A 23,574-nucleotide genomic window follows, 5' to 3' on the forward strand; every position below is an offset into this window, starting at 1 on the left:
TGTACCGGTCCGTCGTGGTGAAGAGAGAGCTGAGCCAAAAAGCGAAGCTCTCGATTTACCGGTCGATCTACGTTCCCACCCTCATCTATGGTCATGAGCTTTGGGTCATGACCGAAAGAACGAGATCGCGGATACAAGCGGCCGAAATGGGTTTTCTCCGTAGGGTGGCTGGGCTCTCCCTTAGAGATAGGGTGAGAAGCTCAGTCATCCGGGAGGGACTCAGAGTAGAGCCGCTGCTCCTTCACATCGAGAGGAGCCAGTTGAGGTGGCTCGGGCATCTGGTCAGGATGCCTCCTAGACGCCTCCCTGGTGAGGTGTTCCGGGCACGTCCCACCGGGAGGAGGCCCCGGGGAAGACCCAGGACACGCTGGAGGGACTATGTCTCTCGGCTGGCCTGGGAACGCCTCGGGATTCCCCCGGAGGAGCTAGAAGAAGTGGCTGGGGAGAGGGAAGTCTGGGCCTCCCTTCTGAAGCTGCTACCCCCGCGACCCGACCTCGGATAAGCGGAAGAAGATGGATGGATGGATGGATGGATGGATGGTATTGAGATTGTCATAGAGTTAAAACTTCAAAAAAAGGAAATAAAAAATGTATAAAACGTTTTGGTCAATTTACATATGTATGAAATAATTAAATAATAATAAACAAACGTTGATTGAATCTCATAGTTGATTTTAAAGTAATATTTCCTTTTATTTAATGTCTGTTCTCTTTAGCACTTCAACTTGATTACAGCAACACACCTGAGTTTGAACTTATTACCTCTTTTTTTTTGGAAATCAACAAAGTACTACTGCCTTCAAAGTATTATTGAGGATGTGAGTTAGTTTAAAAATGACAAAGTGGATATTTGTTGATTATGACACCTTTAAACTCACCAATAGACTCACTAGATATAGCTAAGCTTGACTTATAATTAAATATAAAATACAGAAGTAACATTTGAAGAAAAATAAAGGACTAAAGAACAAAGTTTGAAGATGAAAGAAAAATGTTTGAAAGTAAACTGCGAGGAGAAAAATATTTTAAAATTTACAAAAACCTGATTCCAAAGTGGCTAAAGAGGAATGAACTCCAAAATCACACATAGCAAGGGACAATGAAGAGAAACAGGCCACAGAAAGGTGCGTTCCTTCCTGAAGAAGAGTCAGGATTAGGACACAGAATGTCAGATTCCACTGCCAAAAACTGACTTGCAGATCTTATCTAAGGCTGATGTAACATTGACATAAATATTAATTTTAGAAAAATAATGACTATGAAAGAATACTAAGAATAAACCTTAATTAGAGGTAATCAGAATCATGATCAGGGAATGATAAAACAAAGAAATAAAGAAATAAGACTTAAAGGTGCATAAATAAGAACATAACAAAACCATGACAGCAGCTTGCAAATTTATAGGTTTTTTTCTTTGTACTGTTAGATAAAAAAATTTCAAACTACTCAAAAACAAAGGCACGGTAAGGTAAACAATGCTATGCAGTATCCATTCTGTTTATATAAAACACGTCACAGGTCACAACAGTTAAATATCCTATAGAAATATGTTGTTATTATGACTCTTCATTGAAAAAATAATAATAGAACAACATAATATGTTGTTATTATGACTCTTCATTGAAAAAAAATAAGCATTTTACCTTAACGAAACTAGAAATGCATCTTCCTACTGTTCACCGGTAGGTGGCAGTAAAGCACCACAGCGCTGTTTACCCGCGTTCACAGAACAAGATGAAGTTTAGTTTAGTTTCCGGGTCTTTTGCTGTGACGTCTTTGTTGTGAAGACTCGGTTTAGTCCACCATCAATACCTCCACCTCATCCCAGGAGAGGCGTAAACCCCGTGAGAAACCAAAAGGATTGTAGTTGAAATTCCTCCTGACGTGTCCGTGGTCCAGTTTCCAGGTGTGTGTCTTTTTGTCTCTGTCATTTTAAAACGGAAGCTGAAAAACATGCTAGCACTAATCGTTTTCCATGTTGTTATTGTTGTATAAAACCCCAACGCAGTAGTACTTATTTTCTTGGATAAATGTTAGAGGATTTTCTCCTTATTTTCCCCGAGGAATCAGGTCTGCTCGTGTTAATGTTTTAGAGGATAATAGGTGTCTGTATGCTAGCAGCTTTGAGTCATATTCCAGTTCAACTAAAACCACCAAAATGGCCCTTTAAACATGTTATAGTAACTATAAAACATTCATTTTAATGATGGTTATGAGTTAAAAAAAAGAAAAAAGTATCTGGTATGGGGTGGAATGATGATACCAAAACAAATGAATGATTTAGACAAAGAAATTAGGCTCACAACTTTATTTTTATGGTTAATTTTCTCTAATCAACACATGAACACAACAGTAACCCCCCCCCCCCAGATAAAAACAAAGCCCCCACCCCACTGTTTTTGTCTCCCATAATTCCTGTAGAATATTTGACCTTTGGTCTTTTTAATTGCACAGCTCCACATCCTGCGGCTTTACGATGATCCCTACTGAGGTTTAATGTTAACCTTTCTTAAGGTCAATGCAAACTCTACAAGAGCAGAGAAATGTATTTTCTCTCCCAGAGCTGTAAGAGCATCAAGACATCTTTCTGTTCTTGTGGTCTTTTTTGAGAGTTTGGATTAGGGGTGTCAAACTCCAGTCCTCGAGGGCCGCTGTCCTACAGTTTTTAGATGTGCCATAGGTACAAAACACTGGAATGAAATGGCTTAATGACCTCCTTCTTGTGTAGATCTGTTCTCCAGGGCCTTAATGACCTAATTATTCTGTTCAGGTGTGGTGCAGCAGAGGCACATCTAAGAGTTGCAGGGCAGTGGCCCTTGAGGACTGGAGTTTGACGCCTGTGGTTTAGATAGTTTGTTTTGGACACATCATCTAAGTAGAAGTATAAAGACAAATGCATACAACACATGCAGATATTACACAATATACTGCTTAAATGTTTGCTATTTCTGCCACTATTAATATTCCAACGTCTACCTTATTAAATTAAAGATAACATAACTTGATAAACATAGATAGTCAGATGTCTTTTTCCTTCTTTATGAAGATGTTTCATGATGCTACTATTACAGTGAACGTCTTGGAGTTTTTTAAAGAAGCTGTGAGGGCAAAGTGTTTCAAAATGTATTCAACTTACCTGAATACCTTCTACCAGATTTGTAGAGCAACTGCCATAAAAAAACTGAGTGAAGTAACGCATTTCATTTTGGGTGTAGGTTGGAGGGTTGCAGGTGGTACTGGATGGGCCAGCTGTGGATGCTTTGGGCCAGTTTCCAGCACTCTTTGGGCCTGCATGTGGAGCATCAGTGAAATATGGCCAGCAACTTCCGGAGCTACATCTGGGACCCGGTCCTCATTATCTGCCAGATTGTGTTGATGCAGTGCATCTACTACAGCTTCCTCGGCCTGTGGTTGGCTGGCGTGGACAGCCTTGTGCAGAGTAGTCGCTCCCTAGATCAGATCTTCAGCTATGAAGTAGGTCAAATCCATTCCTTGTTATACCTCTTCTACTTTAAGCCTGCATGTTAAATGTTTACTCTTTTTTTTTTTTTTTTTAAATAGGTCCTTGGTTTTGCTACCATGCAGGGAAGGCTCTCGATGATGGCGTTTATCTTGAACTCTCTTACATGGTGAGAAGATCTGCTTTCTTTTTCAGATCATACACAAACAGATGAGAACAATAGGAAGTTTTCTATTCATTAGATATAAAACCACCTTCAGGCATCACAGACTCCTTAAATCACAACTTTATAATTTACGACTCATGGAAGGTTTTTTGTCTTTGTTTTTAAGGTTTTTAAGGGTCTTCCCTTCAGTTCAGCTTTATAGAACAGTGTCAATTCACAATAAATATTTTACACAATAAGGCAGTTTGGTCTAATCATACAAACAGATTTAAAGTGAGTTACAAACATTTCAGTAGGATCCTTGTCCTAATACAGTCAATTTCAAGTTATTCAAACTGATAAAAACAAACAAAAAAATGTTCTATCTATATATAAACCTGGTTTATATATAAATAAACTGCTTGGAGTCACTGACTTAAAGCAATCAGTCCTTCTTGACCAGCATGTACTGTAGCAACAGCAGACTGTTGCTTACATGAAGTTGTTCACTTTCAGCAGTCTTTCATACTGAGCCATGAAATGAAAATGTGTCTCACATATGACCAAAAGCACCTTTTGTGATTCTGTGGCAACAAATGAAGCAAAAAGCAGCGGAAGCAAAGTGAATGAAAATGTTTTAGTCGCCATCCTGAGGCCGTTTCAGCAGTGTGTATAATAACCAGCTGTCAGGGAAGTAAGTACAGTCAAACAGGCAGGGTTTAGTGTATTGTAAGCCTGGTGGCCCACCAGGCTTACAATACACTCATGATTTGAGTGTATTGTATTGAGTGTATAAAACAAATCATGAGTGGCTCATGATTTGTTTTGAGCCTGATGGGCCACCGGGCTTAGCAAGCTTTTTTTTAAATGCTTACTTTTTTAAGACTTTATAGTTGGTGTTCAGATTTTAATCTTTCATTATTCCAATAACACATATTTATCAAGTGATATTTTAAAATTTCTGGCTACTTTAAACATTTTTTAATGCCCCAACCACCGGGCTCAGCAAGTTTTCTGGGGGAAACATTGAGCAGATATTACAGCTCAATAAACTACTTGAAGCTGTACACAAATATTTAAAAGTTTTTCCACTTCTGACTTGGTTTGGTTTCTTTTGTCACTCCTCAGGGAAGTTGTGTCTCTTTCTTCACCTCAGGAGCCCTGAGTGCTATTTTACTGGTGTCATTGATTTAGGAGTTTCTCTGCATTTCTCTGTTTTTAAGTTGATAGAAAATATATTTTTCCATGATTTGTTTTGAACATTTTAACAGTGATCAAAGGTTATTTGTGCTACATGAGAGTAGGAAATGACAAATACTAAAAACTGTTTAAAAAATGCAAGTAATATTACATAAAATAGAGCAGTGAATGGAAAAGTAAATTGCAGCTATTAAGGATCACGAGTTTCAAGGTCAGCTTTTAAAATGCTTTGTAGTTTCAAGATTTATTACATGCAACACAAAATGCTCATCCAGCAGAGCGAAGATTTGTCTGATTAATGTTTTGCTCTAAATTTATGCAATCACACGTTTTCTCTTTGTTTGCGAGTCGAGTTTATTCCGTTGCCTTGGATCTGTTCCTCCTCCTCCCACTCATCTGTTTTCAGAAATAAATGTGTCAAGTCTCCTTTGTGTTCACCGTTAGCTCTCCATTTGTCATATAGCAGCTTTTTAAAACCCAAACAGCTTTGAAATAAACTTGGTTAGTCTTCAAAACTAAGTTAAGTCAACACCAATTTGTTTGTTTATATATATATACACAGTATATATATATATATATATATTTACATCCAGCAGCTTTTAAAACCCTTCTTTTCCTGAACTTTGCTGACGATGACTTCTCAATGTTCTGGCAGCGCTTTGGGTCTGTGGTTCTTCATCCGTCGGGGGAAGCAGTGCCTGGACTTCACCGTCACCGTTCACTTCTTCCACATGATCGGCTGCTGGATCTATAACTCCCACCTTCCCTCGGCGCTCTCCTGGTGGCTCGTCAACGTGGCGTGCATCGCGCTGATGGCTGTGATCGGGGAGTACTTGTGCATGCGAACTGAGCTCAGGGCCATCCCAGTCAATACTGGACCCAAATCGAACCTGTGAACTGTTCAGATGTTTTTTAAGACCCGAGGAACTCGCTGATAAGGTTGTTTCCATTGTTTAGAAACCTACGTGAACAGACCGACTGAATAGTTATGGATCTTATCATAAAGTTTCCTCCAGCTGACTGGATATTTATTCATAGCTGCTTATTAAATGTTTGGCAGTATTGTCTGTGTTATAATGTTTTGGAAAGCACACTATCATCCCTACAGCTGATTACGGTTTGTACTTTGATTCATGTTGATGTATTTATCATCATGATACTCTGTATCCACATTATCATCCTGTTTCAGTTCCTTCTTATAGTTCATGGTGTATGAAATGTAGAATATAGTCGTTTTTACTCCTGTACTTCCTGCGCCCCGTGGAATAAAGTCCTGAACTCTCAGGGTTCTGGTTAATAAAGTAACTATAAAGTTCCTAGCTTATTGCTGGAGCCCTCAACAGCCACATAATTGAATAGAAATTAACACTTAAAAATTTGGCACCACAATGAATCGTATTCATCGTTTTAACACCTTTAATGTGAGATGAATCCTGTAAATTCAACTGAAAAACAATCTGTAGACGCTCCAATAACCAGGTTGCATAAATGCGTTCACCCTTAAGCTAATGCTTTGTTGAGGCTTCTGATTCTATGTCAGCAAACCACATCTGTACTAGGTAATATTTGTAATGTTCTCTAAATTTATCTGGTCTCTGGTCCACAGCCGTCTTCATACGGATCCACAGATTTTTCTGTCATATTTAGAGGTTCGGTGAAGCCACGAATCAGTTTTTATCTGGCTACACCGCTCTGTTTTTAATTTAAAAATATGTTTGGACTCTTTGTGGAGCTGAAAAGTGTCACCTATTCATATGTATTCATATTTATCCAACTTGACAAAAACACCCATTTTATCTGACAGAGTAACCCCACAGCATGATACCTCCTCCACCCTGTTTCTCAGGGGGTCAAACATGTTTTCCAGATATGTGACCCCGAAGTTCCAGTTTGGTTTAATCAGATTATTTCACATCCTCCCACAAGGTTTAGAGGTTTTTCATCCACACTTCAGAGTCCAGACATCTGGTGACTGATTGGTTTACTTCTTGTAGTTTTATCAATTTTCGATCAAATGTCCAGTTTTTATCACTTTGGTCGCACATTTTTTCTTTAGATGAGTATCTTTACTGTGTAATCATATATAGTACATAATGCTAGGACTAATCTTATACATGTTTTACGTTAGAAATCAAAATTTTATTGCGACTGAAATCCGGTTTGGTTTTGCCAGTCGAGATTAAAGTCTGCATATTCAGACTCATCGCAGGACTTTCTTGTTAAGCTTGCACTGCATTTTTCACAGCTATTATTGTTTGGCTCTGGGTCTGCATGTATTTATGTATTATGCAGAACAGTCTGGCCCGTTTAGGGACACTTTGTCAGCCATCATCTGAGCTCTGACAACAGGGAATACGACCGGGGGAAAAAAAAAAAACACGGATGTTTTCTGGAGCAGCGCCTCCCTAATGCTTCTGAGACTCCAACTGAATTTTTTAGTCTTGCGATGCGAACTCAGACGATCTCAGTCTTTGGGGTTTGCAGCTTTGAAAGTGCAGACTATGCAGTGTTTTAGTGTAATTAGAGTGCTGTGTCCCATTTGATCCAATATGAACAAGACAAAATCTGAGTTAGAAGCTGTTAGGTCCGTCTGTACAGAACAGCGGGGTGTTAATGTTTTCAAAAATGTATTTTTATATCGTTGGCCAACAGATTCATAACTAGTGCTGGTGTCATCTCAAATAATAAGACTGTAAAGGACTTCACACTATGTTTTTACTTTAAGGTGGGTCATTTAAGGTTAATGCAATAATATACACGTTTAGACACATTTGAATAAAATATTGGTTGTTAGTAATGGTAATTATTTTAAATGTTTTTAAGTTTACTCATTTGGAGCCAGACGTAAAAAAACACTTTCTATAGCTTGTCCATATCACAGCTCATCATTTGTACAGTGAGCAAACCTGGAGATAAATAAGATCTTTTATGTTTGCTTGATATCCTGACTGGATCATATGAAACATTTGTCATTATCATTATATAGAGAAGCAATTTAGATGCTACCAGATAAGTTAGCGTCTCATTGTGGGGGCCAATGCTGAAGGCCTTATGGTTCACACATTAATGTGTGAATTAATGTGTAATCCTTCAAAACATCTCATTTAGATTTGCTCTAATGAGAGACAAATAAATTACAATTTGTTTTCCATTTGCAGGGTTTTAGGCATTGTGTATTCAACTTTTTACAGTCATTTTAAAAATAATTAGCAACATGTTTGAATTGGTAGTGTGCATTTTTATCCACTTAAGGTTGGATTTCAATAGATACAGAATTAGGAAATTCCCAGACAATTTTCTTTTATGTTCAAATCATATAATAAGTAGAGGGTGAATTTTGTTTCTACCACAATGTGTTTTCCAGGAATCGTTAGTCAGTGTTCTGAGCTAAACATGATCTGGTGCAGTTCAGTGATCCGTCCCTGTTTTTCCTTTTTAAATAAGCAGAATAACATCCAGGATGCGGATCCTCCTGCAAAATGCAACAAATATATCAGTTACTAAGCAAAAAACAGTTTAAACATTGAATATATATATATCTAAGAGATGTTGGAGTGGTCCAGTCTAGTCAAAGACACAAATGAGATTTTAGATGCTGTTGTGTGATGTAAAGCAGGTCAAAAACAATCCATTGTGGCTGAATTAAAACAGCGCAGTGGGACAAAATCCTCCACATTGAAGAGAAATGTAACATTTTTTTCTGGCAAATGTTTGATGGCAGTTGTTCCTGCCGAAGGTGGAACCAGTTGTTAGGTCAGCTGGTATTTATATTTCATACAGCATTTCTTCTAAGCAAATCGTAATTTTAAAAGGTTTGCTTCCCAATTTAAGAGAAGAAGGTTGGAAAGTGTTTGATTTACAAAAGCACAATCCTAAATAAGAAGAGCATGCAACTTGCAGTCGTCACCAAATGAGGTATTTTTGAAAAGAAGTTTTTTTTTGTGTACATATTTTTTTATTTTTTATTTAATATTTTTATTAGAAGGGAAAGAGACACTACAGGCAAAATCTTTACTCTTAACAAAGTATGCCGTGATATACATCTTCTTTATGGCATCGATAGAAACGAACAGGTTACAGAAATAGAAGAGGTAGAAAGTACCTAACTGACAATTTACCTCCTATGAGTATTTTTCTTTTTCATACGAGAACAAGACACAAGAACAAACCTAGTAAAAAAAAAAAAAAAAAAAAAAAGGGGTGGGATGGGGTGTAGCATTCAATCCTGGGGAAGAGACTGAAGAGAGTGAAAGAATGTCATGAAAGGGCATCATAAGTTATAAAATTTGGCTGAGTTGCCTTTCACTGAATATCTAATTCTCTCCAGTTTTAGAAAGGACATGGTGTCTTTTAGCCACTGATTGCTAGAGGGTGGTTTAGTTAATTTCCAGTGGAAAAGAAGACGGCGTCTTGCCAATAAGGAAGTAAATGCTAAGACGTCCAATTGATTGGAAGTGAACTGTTTGTAGTTAACTGGAAGCCCAAATATGGCAACATGGGGAGAAGGTTTAATATCCAATGAGAGTATCTTTGACATAGTAACAAAGTAGGTCTGCCAAAAACTATGAAGTGATGAACAGGAATAAAACATGTGAGTTAGATTACAGGTAGGCGCACGACATTTCTCACAAATGTCAGAAACGGAGAGAAATTGCGACAATCGATTTTTAGAGAGATGAACCCTGAAGAGAACTTTAAACTGGATAAGAGAAAGTCGAGCACAGATTGAGCTTGAATGAATTTTTTAAGGGCATTATTCCACCAATCCTCTCCCAAATTTAGACCAAGTTCGAGTTCCCAAGCAGCCTTAATCTTAGTAATGGGTGAAGAATTAAAAGACAGAATTTCATTATAAACTTTAGAGATATATGACCTTTGAAGAGGATCCCAACTCAGGAACAGCTCCCAGTACAGGTTTGGTGGCCTAGAGGGAAAACTGGGAAACAGAGCCCTGGCGCAGTGTCTGATTTGAAAGTACCGGAATAGATGGGAAGGGGGGAGATTAAATTCTGATGCAAGGTCTGTAAAGCTGCAAAAAATACCTTCTTTGTAAAAATCCTTGAAACATGACAGCCCTTTATTATCCCATGACAAAAAGGCGGGATCTGTGAGTGCTGGTTGAAACAAGTGGTTCCTCATTAAAGGAGCAAGTGTATTCACTAATAGAATTGGGACATGGAATAATTTACCAATAACAATTAAGTATCTACCGTTTTTATCCGAAATAATTTTAGAAGCTGAAAACTGAATTGATTTACTAACTAAAATAGCAACCCCCCTGGCTTTAGAGTTAAAATTTGAATGAAATACATCAGAAGCCCAGGGACATTTTAGTCTGACCTGATCTCTGATGCGCATATGGGTTTCCTGTAAAAACACTAGGTCAGCTTTAAGATGTTTCAATGGGCAAAAATCCTTGATCTCTTAAGTGGGCTCCCCATACCTTTGATGTTCCAGCTCAAAAATCTCACAGAAGACCCCGTTTGTGGGATGTTCACATTGTTATCTTTAGTAGACATGTTTCAAGACGATTGTAAATGTAGAGACAGGAAAATTGAGTATGGTGTACCGACCCCCACCACCACAAAAAAAAAAAAAAAAAAGAAAAGAAGGAACCCTAACAAATAGAACAACAACTTCCCCCCCACACCACCCCCGCAGCACTTACAACGACCCCATCCCCAAACGATGGGGAACCCAGTGCAGACCCCAAAAGGAGTCAGATCCCTAAAATGGATGCTCACGGTTTTTAGCAACGTAAAAGCAGAAAAGCTGCAGACCAAGCCCCCGCAAGCTCAACAAGATTCGTCATTATGGCACATCCAGTTGAGACCAAAATATAACAAATTACAAAATGTTAATTACAAAAAGAGAACATAGGCTCTGTAAGGCAAAAAGAATAATAATAATAATAGCCAGTAAATGTGACACTGTTGAGGAAAAATGATTATTTTTAGTGCTTAATACAGTTAATCTTACGGCATGTGTAAAAGGTATATTCAACACTCTTAATTTGAACAAATTTCTTTATTTTGAACAGGTTTGTGTTAAGCATTCAAAATTAAACCAGATTGAGCAAGCATTCAGACAAACAGGGGCCAAATGCAGATCTCTCAATGGGGCCTCCCGCTGTGCGGCCAGAGCACACGAGGCCATAAAATTAGCATTTCCTGCAGGGCAATAAATTGAGCTTGGGGGAGAGAAGCCTGTTTTGTTCACAGAAGATCAAAAAAGTCTTCCAGAAACCAACATCTGGGGTGGTGTGAAATCTTATCTCATGTTTTTTTCTTTGCTCGAATGACCGTAGAACCACAGGGGGGTCAGGACGCAGATGTTCGCTCTTTTGTTTTACCAGAGACCAGATGGCCCTTTGATCTTTGCCGTAAATTAGGGGGAGTTCCTAAGTTTTTCTGATTGTCCAAGGTAGCTTCCAGTTGGTCAACTAGAGGAACGCCTTAATTGAATATATTATACAGGAAAGACACACCTTTAGTATAAGACTTAGTGTCAGGAGTAGAAAATTCAGAGAGCTGCCACTATTTTTGCTTTTTTGCATCGGCTCTCTCCAAAGACGCGTCTTTGTTTTGTTTTTTGTTTGTCTTTGTTTTGTTTTTTTGTTTGTCTTTGTCTGTATAAGGTAAAGAATGCATATCTCTGTTCCTCTGCAGCTTTGTTGATTGATTCATGCGTTGCTTTGTATGGAATTAAACTCTGTGATTCTGTGACGTCAACGTGCAGTGTTGTTGTTTTCACTCTGGCTGCACGCCGCCCGCTGAGGACCCGGAGGATTAAGGAAGAGAGAGCCAAACGTTTTGTCCAAAGTTAATTTTAATTATTCTTCCTTAATAACACGTAGCTGCTTAATCAAAGCCGTGTACCTTTGCAAAGCTCTCTTATACTTTGAGGGACTTGATGAAGACGCTGGCCTCATCTGGTGAATTAAACTCCCTCTCCATACCATTGTGTGTGACCCGGAGTCGCGCTGGATAGAGCAGACCGAAACGGATCCCGGGGATCTCGCGGAGCTGACGGCGTACATCATTAAAAGCAGCACGGGCTCGGGCGGTCCTCGACGTGTGGTCAGGGAAAACAGAGATGCGCGTGCCTCCAACCGTGATCCGCTGCTGGGTCCTAGCTCGACGCAAAATGTCCACACAGTCCGAATGATAGTGCATACGAACAACTATAGGACGAGGTCGCTCACCAAGTTTCGGCCTCGGTTGGAGAGTACGATGGGCACGGTCGACCAAGGGCTCTTTCTCCAGCTGAAAAGCCTCCTTAAGCAAATTGGAAATGGCTGTAGATGTGGTGGAAAAATCCTCTGAGATGCCTATCAGTCGCAAATTGTTGCGACGAGATCTGGCCTCCAGGTCATCACATTTATTGTCCAATTTTTTCAAATCCGTGGACATCTGCTGCACCTTAGCCTGTAGAGTAGCGATATCGTCAGCGCACGTAGAGCATGATGTCTCCAACTCGCCCACGGTGTCCTTCAGGGCGCGCACATCCAGCTGAACAGTTGTAATATTGCTAGTCAATTCCGACTTCACTGCTAGGAGTTCAGCCTTTATACTCGACAAATTTTCAGTGAGAGCTGCTTGGAGTTCAGTCTTGAAGATAAATGCCATTTCAACCCGAAGAGCCGATAGCAGCTCAGACTTAAAGGTGTGAGTAGGAGAGTCACCACGAGGCGAGGATGTAGCATGAGAAGCAGGCCTCTAATGCTGTGTGGACGGTTTGACTTTAGGAGGCATTTTAATTAAGAGAAAAAAGCCAAGACTTGAGACGAGTGAACAAAAAAAAACACACCGAGAGGGAGTTAAAAGCTAGCAAAAATGTGCCTAAAATAACAATTATATCTAGTAGTTGCGGGAGCTCAGCTACACGCGTCCTACCCCGCCATTCGCTCCACCGGAAGTTCCTTGTGTAGATATTAACATCTACTGATCTTTACATTCGTATGTCTCATAGCTGCTGCTGCAGCATTGTTCACCAGGAACGGCCTGGAAATCTAATTATGTTTCAGACGGAGATAGTTTCTCTAATGAGGTGCGCATCATGAACATGTCGTTACTTCTTAAGAGGTTTTTCCGCTACAGGGCGTGATCTGTCATTTTGCCTCTGCAGGACGTATCCAGGTGGAAAGCAGCAGATGGGCGAGCGCTAACGAGTGAAAACTAAAGATATTTGTGATCCTCATTACCAGCTCACTGCTGGATGAAAATCCGAGACTGTGTGATGAATAAGTTGCAGCAAATTTCACTGTAATGCTCTAAAAGCAACCTGCACACAGACGTCTTGTGTTTAATATTTGTGCTTTATTGTTATAGTCACTTCATTTTCCATATATTGCTTTACAGAGTTTTGTAAATGTGTAAAAAAAGAGAAAACATACTGAATTTTTTTTTTTACATTCAGGAGTTCTTCCTATGATTAAACTCTCTTCAAAACTTATTGTACTTTTATTGTGTGCATGATCACAATCATGTTCATGCTTTCATCAACCGCATACGAAAGGATAAAGATTCTCTCTCAAGATATTGCTCATGCTTCAAAGAGATGACTGTTTTTCTGGTTTTCACCACCAGCCACACAATGGATTGACATGATATTTGCTCTTTTAAAACGTTAAATAAGTCAAATCAACTAGAACAAACATGCTCAGGAGATACTGAGGTGATAGGACTCTGGATAATACAAATTTGCGTAACAAAGGATGCTGTTACAATTCATGCACAGGCCACCTTACGTGACGTCCAAGCTAAAATCAACAGTTTTTCTGACACCTGGCCATAAAATATCATGCGAGAAAAACAAAATCAGTTGCAAACACCTGGTAGGACCGTCTGTATTAAAAGAAATATGCACAATTTTGGTACAATTTGAGCAAACACATGCTTAACAGGTCACTGTCACTTGCTTCCTTTTGCAGTGGAAGAAGAAAAGAAGATGGACGATTGCAGACAACTGCAACATTTTATTTGTACCAGATGAGTGGGAACGGTGTGAGTTATGTAGTTGCAAACTGCAGAACTCAGTTTCATTTATATAAAACTTGCATTTCCAAGTGCTGATTGCAGAGTTTTTATTACAATTGTTGGGTCTCTCCTATTGCCATGAATTGCTTTTGCTTTGGAGAAAAAGAGTGGTATTGTATAAATCAGGTGTAACTATTCAATATTTCCTGCCCCACATGGCTTTGTCCATGTTATATAATGCTGCCATGTTTTATAAGTACAGTTTGTGACCAGATGGGCCCCACATGTGTTCTGTACTGATTTTCTTAAACACCAACGTGAGATCTACAGTTTGGTTTTAAATTATTTTTGTTGATGTGGGCTGAACTGAGAAAACCCAATGGGTTCTTCATACACACTAAATAATTTCACATTTAATTTCTCGTTCCAATGCCCCAACTTGTATTTTGTTCTTATTTCCACTGCAGGTAAGCAACATTTTACGAGACGTGTCCACAGTCACACTTCAGTTATTATACAGGTAATTATTACAATGACAGCTGTGACTTAAGGCAGGAGGCCAAATAGTTTTACATGGGTGGTTAAAAGGGGTATAACCCTGTACACAACATGTTTGATTTTATTTTCATTTTTAGAAATAAGCAAAATGAGCACTTTGTACAAGGCCTCCCTGATTCCTTATTAGCTCTGGTTAAATCATTTTAATCGAATGTATCCACTCATCTGGATCTTTAAATCTTTGAAATACATTTTAGGCCTCTGAGGAAAATTTCCTACGCCTTGTTGAGTTTATGCCATTAATAATTTAAGCAGTTCTGATGGGAGATGAGGCAAGTGTGTGACACCTCATTAAATCAGATCCATAAATGTCAGGGCCAAATTTGTATAATTTTTGAATTGCAGTAGGAGCAAACCAAGGGCCACAAATGGCCCTGGGGCCACACTTTGTCCACCCCTGATATATGTAATATAGGAAGTATTTTAGTGTAGTGAAAACTGCGCTGCTGATAGAAGTTTTTAAAAAGATAGACATTTAAATATTATTTATTCTTTGCCTGTGTTGCTTTGAAGGTATCTGTTGGCATCTGAGCAGAGGTAATTAAATCCAGTTAATGTTTATATTTAGCTTCACGTGGTATGAAATAAAAATGAGGCCAAACTTTCTTTTGCCCTCTAAAAGTACTGATGTGACAGTAGAAATGAGTCAGGAACCAGAGGCAGACATCACTAGATGGTACTTGAGTTACCAGGATATGTCTGGATATTGCTCAATGCTCTCATTACTCTAAATAAAGATTATTCAGGACATAGAGTAACAATGCACTGCTTTAACCATGCATGTAGTTATTACACTTTCAGTTTCAAGACAACACATGCCTTTTATTTTCAGAAGGTGAGCTCTCCTACTACTGAGATCCATGTATAATATATGAGCAGTGTGTAAACGACAGCACAGCTTCCTCCCCAGCAGCACGATTTGGAAAAGAAATGTTTGATTTAAAACAGATTCAGATAGATTTTCTCATTAGAGAGCTCATTTCTCTAAGTTTGAAGTGTTGTTTCTCTTCCAGATGACAGCACAGGGCAAGCAGCAGAGATATCTTACTTTGGAAGTGTTGCTCCATTTTCATCTACAGTGAAAAAATATCCACACCCCCTGAACTGGTTTACATTTTGTCAAACTTTAATGCATTAGGATTTAGTATTAAGATGTGGCATTGCACCCTCTTTACTCTGACACCACTAAAGAAGAGAAGGAGGCTCCATCTGTTCTGTGAATGTTTCTCAGGGTTTTCAGAGAGCGCTGCTCTTCACCCTGAACACACCAGCCCTAATGGGAGACATGGTGGTGGTAGCATCATGCTGCGGGGCATGCATTTCTTCACAGCATGGAGCTTGCAATACAAATACGGCTTTACTGCGAAGGCCTCAGAGGTTTTATTAGAGGACACGTGCAAGATGAAACAAAGATGTGACACATGCAAAGGTTTAAGGGGTATGAATACTTTTTCAAGCCACTGTAATCTAAAAATACGATATTCACATGTCCAGCTTCTGCCTCAGCGCTGAGCTGAAGTGTAGTGTGTGTTTATCTTAGTGTTTAGAAAAGGCTAAAAATCAGAGAAGTGCACAAACAATAAAAAAAAAAAAACAAGCTCGTGAATATAAAAATCAACAATTAGCATTTGCTTACTTTGGATGTTTGATATGTTTTATTCTATGGTTGTTGACTTTTCATCTAGTAAATGTGCATCAGCCAGCCAGCATTCACATATGGGACCCACATGGGTGGGAAATGGACCGAAAACAGGAAGACTTTAGGTTGTCCCCTTTATTATTACCTCCATAGGTTTGATGTTGAATTATTTGTGCACAAGGCAAAATCCAACAAACCAACAAGCCACACAGGGCCCCACAAGCCATATGAGACCCACATACACATGTTGGCCAGGTAGTTTAAGCTTTTATTTATTTATTTTTGCTAAGAAAATCTAGTTAAAACTTTAAATATCAGGTGTGGTAAACTAGTTTCGGACCAAAGGTCACTTACTATAATGCTTTCCATGTTCAAAAATGCACTTCTTTTTCCCCCTAAGCTATTATTTAATAAAGAAATAGTCTTTATCGTTATCAGAAGACTTGAAGCGTTATCGGCCAAACTAAATTGATTGTCCTGCCACACACAAAAACAGCTCAGTGTAAAAAAAAAAAAAGAAAATCCTTTTAAAACATTTCAACCTTTTAAATCCTTGGCATTAAGTCTGAGCTCAGACGTACTGGAACTCATGAAAAAAACAAACCACCCCCGTCCATCCTACCCTCATTCTTATCACTCCCATCCGTGTCCCGTCTAAGCAGAGGCCCCGCTCAGCCCAGTCAGGACCAGCACCAGAGGCAGGACGAGGGCAGCGAGAGGCAGACGGGCGGTGGGGGCGCAGCTGGGGCTGCACAGGTCGAACAGGCTTCCCTGGAAGCGGATCTTCCTGGAGTCCTGCTTCAGGGTCTCCCAGATGGAGCTGACTTCCTGCTGGCAGTCGGACAGCGCCGTCAGGGCGCACGTGTGGAAGGCTTCCCAGTGGCTGTGGGCAAAACGAAGGACGGTCAGAAACTGGACCCTCGACAGCTTTTCGTGAATTCTGCAGCGGCTGTGGATTAATTACTGCCAATAATCGGTTGCTCAGATGGCCTCACCGGCCTCGAGTGAGTCAAAGCGAGCTCTGGTTGCCACGGCAACGGCATCCGGCAGCGAGACAGCATCGCAGATGATATTACAAGTGGGCAATTTTCGGCCGTGTAAAAGTGCAAATCTTTGCCTTCAGTAAACTGAAAGGGATGTGGAGTTTGTGCCGAAACAACGTCAGGAGAAAATCGTCCCCTGAATTTCACTACAGCTGCACTGGAGTCATAAATAATTTAGCACAATGGCTTTGTGTCTCAGTATCACTCATTTCTCCTTTCTCCCTCTGAGATTACAGCATCTGCTCCTCTCTCTACAGTATTTGCTTATGACATGAATATTTATCTTCATTATTACACCCAGTTGTACTTATTAAGCTGAAATGTTGGTAAAATGATTTAGATTTGAATTCACTCCATCTTTCATATTAAACTCTGAAATCTGTTTTAGTTGTCAACAAATAAAGGTTTCTGCACATGTTTCGGATTCAACTCAATATCTTTAGAGAACTTAAGGCTGCTATCCATCCTTAGACAAATTTTAAATGAGACATAAACATTTTTATTATAAAAAAAATCTGATTTATAGACATTATTTTCCAGTTTTCTCAGACCTTAGAGGTTATTTATAAAATGTGAAATACCATCAAGAATGGCAGATCTTTTAAGCAAGGAGAGAAGGAAGGAAAAGCACAAAATTGAAGGATGAAAAGAAGAAAAGAAAGAAGGAGAGCAATGAAAACAGAAGAAAGAAATAGAGGAAGTAAAGGAAATTCTGGATAATGAATGGAAGAAACAAAGACAAAAAAGAAAACCAGAAGAATGAAAGGTAGAAAAAGAAGAAAGAAAGGTAAAAAGGAGTTAAAACAAGGTGGAAGGAAGAAAAGAAGAAGTGAAATAAGGAAGGAAGAAAAGTAAGGAAGGGTCAAGAAAAGAAAAGGAACAAAACAAAAAACGGGAAAAACAAAGACTAAAGAATAAATAAACAATTGGCTGATTAGAAACATTTAGAAAACAAAAAGGAATAAAGTCTAAAAATGAATGTACCCTTTCTGTTCTGATCCAGATCCTGAAAATACTTAATTCGAGTCACATATTTTTTTTCAAACTTTTTAGAAACCCTTTCAGATGCTCCCATGTCCCCGCCCGGCCTTTTTTAAAAAAATAAAACAGCATAAAGTCATTGTTGGTACCTGCAGACGGCCGCCACTCCCTGCTCACTGGTCACGTTCTCCTGGTAGTTGTCCATGCTCTCCCCCAGCTCCAGGACGCACTCAGAAAAGTCCCGATAAACGTTCTCACAGCTCACATCTACGCTGCCTGCAGGCGCCGCAAGCAACAGGAAAACTGCAAAACAGACCGGAGACAGAACCTGTCAGGTCTGGATAAATATACCCTACAATCTGACACGTTAACAATATAGAAACCATTAAGTGTGTGCACAGTCTCAAAGAAGCTATTCTTAATGTTTTACCACAAATTAGACTAACGATGCAATTTACTAGGATTTTATGTAATAGATTATAAAATAATTAATAATTTTGCAGAGAAGTGAACAAGATTTTCACCTATTTTTCTAAAAACAAAAAACCCCGAAAAACTAAATAACCCTAAATAAAATCCAGTTGGTAAAAACCAATTTCCTGTAGATCTTTTCTCAAGATGGTTTGCAAGAGTTTTGCCAGAGATCATTAAGTCACCAAAACCAAGGAAGACAGCAGAAAAAGGTCAAAGTTTTGGAGAAGTTTAAACATTTGAACAGGTTCGGACGTCACTGTTCCACTTGTTAATAAATTACTTTAAAAGTTGTAGGAGTGGGTGCAGATTTTGCTACCCTGGGACAAACTTGGAAACTGTGGGTGAATCGCACTTTGAGTGAAGATACACCAGCTTCCCTGAAGAGCAGGTCTGTGTGAAAAGTAATGGAGAGGTTTATTTAAAACTGTAAAGGGGACAAAGTTAATTTGGAAGACATATATTTGACAAAAATAATAGAACAAAAAAGCAAAATAAGGACTCTCCAGTAATGGAGGAATGGATTAGGAAGAGAGGGAGAAAGAATGGAAAATGAAAGGAAAGAAAGAAGCTGGGTTAGGTTGGGAACTCTCAGAGCTAATGCGCCAGAGTTTTCTTTTTTTTGGAAGACTGAGCATAACGCCAGCAAAAACTTGAAGAGGGATGTCATTTAATCTCTAAAAGATATGAAAAAGGTTAAATAAACAGAAGTAGTTGAAGGACATGACTACATTTTAAAGTTTGAACAGCGCTTCTAGCTGGAAGGATGTGGAAGCGGTGAGCCATGAAAGAGAGCAACGTTTTTAGAAGAATATTTTTTTTGTCAATGGGGCCCAAGATCAGCCCAAGCTGAATATTTTATAAACCATAGAAGATATTAACATCGAGACATTAATGTCCTGAATGAGGAGAATATGGTAAATGGTTGAAATAGCAGGAAGTAGAAAACAGGCGATGCCTGCAGCATTTACACTAACTAACCTGTGTGACTGAAAGCTAACACTGGACTAAAGCCTGAGCAAACATGGCAGCATCATGGCGTGGGGATGCGTTTCTTCAGCTGAAAAACAAACTAAATTTCATTTATAATTTTCCATCCACTTCCCAAGCATGCATTGCTTAATATTAGCAGCTCCACTTTAAATCCCAGAAAAATGCTTTGAGGTTTGTGAGGAAATGTGTGAAAGTTTCAGAGGCGTGAATACTTCAGGCGTGGTCTCGCGCTTACACTTCATTCGAGGGAGTCTAAAAACAATGAAGTAATCTGCACACCATCCAGGTTGGATATTTCCTCAATAGTGGAGTGCAGCTTCGTTTTTTACCGCTCTGTTGAATGCAAAACAAATGCTAAGCGCATGGATATCAACAAAAGTGGCACAGGAGTTAAACTATGTTGTTGTTTAAATATTAAGCTATGAATGTTGTGCAGATTGTGCAGGAGAAAGCTGGAGACGGTGCAAGTCTCATATAACCACTCAGTGCTCAGATAAAGATAACACCCACCCAGCCAACAAAGGGATGGGATGCACGGAGGTAAAAATAAATTAAGACTATAAATAGCTACCTTTCTCTGGACAAATAAAACCAGCATCTTGCGCTACTTTACCAGAGGCGATCGCAAGAATCCATCCGATCTTCGTCGACATGAATAATCCCATTTCATCCCATTTCAAGCCAGGCGGGATGCTGTCGAGATGCCACTACTGGGACGAGGAGGAATCGCTGGTTCTCATGCACGGAGCAGATTAGCTGCCCATGCTTATTTTATTATCGAGTCTCGATAATAAAATAAAATCTCATGAAGCGTGCAGCTCCAGCACAGTTTCTCTCTCTCTCTTTTTTTCCGGCTCCGGCCGACAGCTGACGTTACCTACCCCCCGGGCGGCGCTGAGCTCATCCCGCTGCCCCCCCTCAGCTCCGGACAGCTCCCACCTCCCGGAGCCGCTCCAGCCTCCTCTGAACACGCTGTGAGTCATTATCCTTCAATCTATTTATCTGTTTAACTCTTTCACACCCTGCTTTTAATTAGCAGGCTCCGTTCAAAGAGCGGGGTTATCGTCATCTCAGCTTTGTAGTGTTGGATGATGATGATGATGATGATGATGATGATGACGATGAAATGTCCGTCCCATTGAACTTTTTCCACATTTATCAAATTACAATCAAAAACTCCAGACACATTTTTGACCAGAGTCCAATTTAGAGTCCCAAATATTAGCTGACCCTTTGAAAAGAGGCATTTTATATTATTATTGTGCAATTTTTAAAGAGCAACTATTTTATTCCTTCTTTTTAGGTTTTAATATTGTCACTTTCCTAAAATCAGGGGCGCAACTACATATTTTTGAGGTGGATGCGAACATCATCATTGTAGGCTAGCTTAAGAAAAACTGAATATTTACAACTCTCTTGTTGATACATTGACATTTCTTACCTTCTGTCTTTCAACCACTTTGAAAAGCTTTTCTTCGTCTCTCCAACATCTTTATCCTTCCCCCTCTTCTGTTTTCTGTCTTGGGCCCCGGAGTTTTTTCTGCGCCCCATCTTTAGCTCCCTGTTGTTGAGGCATTACTACAAATTTAAAAGAAAACAAAACGCGCCTCAGCCGCTGCCCAAGCTGCCTGTATGGGAGGGGGGCGCCTAATCAGTGCTGTTCCTCTGTTATTGATCATTTCATACACAAACAGCTGTTAAGTACATAAAATGCTGACTATATAAAAAAAAAAATTCCCCACATCGTTTTTGCGCCCCCTCTAGTGCAGCGCCCCTATGCGCCACCTTTTGCGCCACTGGCTACAACACCTGCAAGTTGTCGGGAGGTTCGGCGTGCAAGCCAGCATGTGGAGGGGTTTAAATAAATTAGGGGTTTAAATAAATTAGAAGATTGTCTAAAAGTTTTATTTGAATACTTGAGTTAGAAAAAGTAAACTCATTTATGTATTTGATTTATGTAATACGTTAGTTTTATTATCTTGACAAAATGTTGAAGGGTACGCCACAAAGCTCTATATGCAAGCGTGTTAATGGAAAGTTGAGTGGAAGAAAGAAAGTGTGGTAGGACAATGTGCACAACTGTCTAGGACAATCACAGTTTTGTCAGGATTGTGAAACGAAGCCCAGTAAAGAATTTGGGAGAGATTCAGAAGGTGTAGACAACCACTGGAGTCTCAAGAGACATACAAAGTTAAATTCAATTTGAATTCAAGAATACATTATTGATCCTAAAATTAAGTAAAATATGGTTAAATATCATGTTATTCAAGGTTCTTCAAATGGTTGTTAGGAAGAATTTCTTGTAGCAGTCTGCATTACAGCAAACTTGATGAAGCCTCTGACTGAAGACTCTTAGTCGTAAAGTAATCTGACAACATCATGAGCGTCATACTTGGGATATAAAGTTGCCCAGTTGCCTTTATAGATGAAAATACATTTTGACTTTAATTTGGGAATTAAGGTCCCAGAACCTAAAGGAAAATTGTGGAGGCACAGAATCGACCGTGCTTGAAGTCCAGTGTGAAGTTTATTCCACAGTCAGAGAGGATTTGGACAGCAACGCCATCCGCTGTTCATGTCCACTTTGTTTTTATCAAATATAAAGTCAGCAAAGCCATCTACCAGGGAATTTACTGCACTGCTGTCAGCTTAGTCCACTTTATAATTCAACCAGGTCAAATTCATCCAAACCAGTTTTTGTCTGGTTTGGCCTAAATTCAGTTTAAATCAATTCAATTCATTTGAACAAAAAATACTTAGATTCAGATCCAGTCACAATTTTAGTTCATCACTGTTACAAACTGATTAGTGGATATAAATTAAGCCCATCTGATTGTTGATTTACCAACAATTTCTACATCTAAAGCACGGGGCGACTGTGGTGGAGAACAACTCCCTTTCAACAGGAAGGAACAGCAGTATGAGCATTGTGACTGTACTGTGATCGGCTGAGGGTTGAGAGGACAGAGCAGACAGAAGCACAGGTCCAGGATTACAGTCAGAGCCGTAGGCGTAGGAACCGGGGAGAACTGGAGGGGACATTATAGTACCCTAGACCGTTACTTGGTCTCTGACACTAACGACAATAAACGCAGGTAATATACTTGAAAACAAGGTAAAAACATTGTCCGTTAGAATGGATGAAAAATGTTTAGATACTTAAATAGCACATTTTTACAAGAAAAATGTCTAGCATAAGCTAAAGCTAATGTTAGCCACAAAGTCTAAAGAAAGTAAAACTCACCTTCGTATCTGTGTATAACGAGGCGAACATGTTGAAACCTTTCTCCAGCTTATTGTCGGGGCTTCGGATCGATGTACATCATTAATTGTTACCTTGGACAAGCCCTGCAGACGCCCAGTGTAAAGATCCTTTTTCAATAGATCGGAAAAGATTGAGCCGCTTTGCCCCGAACGCGGAAGCTGAGGTGCAAAGAGCCCAACAGTTCAGAGTTTCTCATAAATCCTCTATTGTCACTATTTAAATATCATATTCATTGTTCCAGGTAGGGGAAGCCATGCTTTGCTGCATTTTACAATGAACTTAAGTTTTATATCCAGACTATCAAAGACAGAAAATAGCTATTAAAACAATTGAACTCTGTACTGCTTTGAATGAACAGTTGGGAACCGAAGCCCCGTAGCTTTTTCTTCATCTTGAATATATTTATCTGTATTTGTTTTTTTTCTGGAGGCAGAACAAATGTTTCACTCTGTCGTTGTACAGTGTGTCTGTGAATAAAGTTTTAAAAAAAAACATCCCCCCCTCCCCCACACCCAACAGACTTCTTGTGGCTTTGATGTCATAGTGATGTCACTCATCCTGTCTATGACATCACTGGCGGCTGCCTTTGTATTGCCAGATTCCACAGAGAAATTCATTTGCAGTTTGAACCAGAGAGCAAAGATGGAAGAGGATAATTTTTTGTTGACAAAAATAAACAATTTACAGAAGAACCGCAGCAAGCTGCAGGAGGAGAACAAAGAGCTTCAGAAAACCATAGAAAGTCTGAAGATTAAACTAGAGAGACTAAACAGAACGGACAAGACACACAACTGGCATGAGGAAAATTGCTTACTTCTAAAATCAAATGCATTTTACAAAA

The 23,574-nt window shown here is 39.4% G+C and overlaps 2 protein-coding genes across 2 annotated transcripts; one reads left to right on the forward strand and one right to left on the reverse strand.

The window, feature by feature from the left end:
* Positions 1 to 1,741: 1,741 nt before the first annotated feature.
* sys1 (SYS1 golgi trafficking protein) lies at positions 1,742 to 6,120 on the forward strand. Its single transcript, XM_032550537.1, has 4 exons — positions 1,742 to 1,906; positions 3,216 to 3,474; positions 3,562 to 3,629; positions 5,461 to 6,120. Exons 2-4 carry the CDS (start codon positions 3,313 to 3,315, stop codon positions 5,699 to 5,701), a joined length of 471 nt encoding a protein of 156 aa, XP_032406428.1. The 5' UTR covers positions 1,742 to 1,906; positions 3,216 to 3,312; the 3' UTR covers positions 5,702 to 6,120.
* Positions 6,121 to 13,103: 6,983 nt separating this feature from the next.
* Positions 13,104 to 20,432, reverse strand: LOC116710786 (neuritin-like). Its single transcript, XM_032550027.1, has 3 exons — positions 20,082 to 20,432; positions 18,154 to 18,307; positions 13,104 to 16,863 (listed from the first exon to the last, which is right to left on the reverse strand). The coding sequence occupies exons 1-3, from the start codon at positions 20,131 to 20,133 to the stop codon at positions 16,635 to 16,637; spliced, it is 435 nt and encodes a 144-aa protein (XP_032405918.1). The 5' UTR covers positions 20,134 to 20,432; the 3' UTR covers positions 13,104 to 16,634.
* Positions 20,433 to 23,574: the final 3,142 nt, after the last annotated feature.

This window comes from Xiphophorus hellerii, chromosome 20 (genome assembly GCF_003331165.1).
Source record: "Xiphophorus hellerii strain 12219 chromosome 20, Xiphophorus_hellerii-4.1, whole genome shotgun sequence".
Classification (NCBI taxonomy): domain Eukaryota; kingdom Metazoa; phylum Chordata; class Actinopteri; order Cyprinodontiformes; family Poeciliidae; genus Xiphophorus; species Xiphophorus hellerii.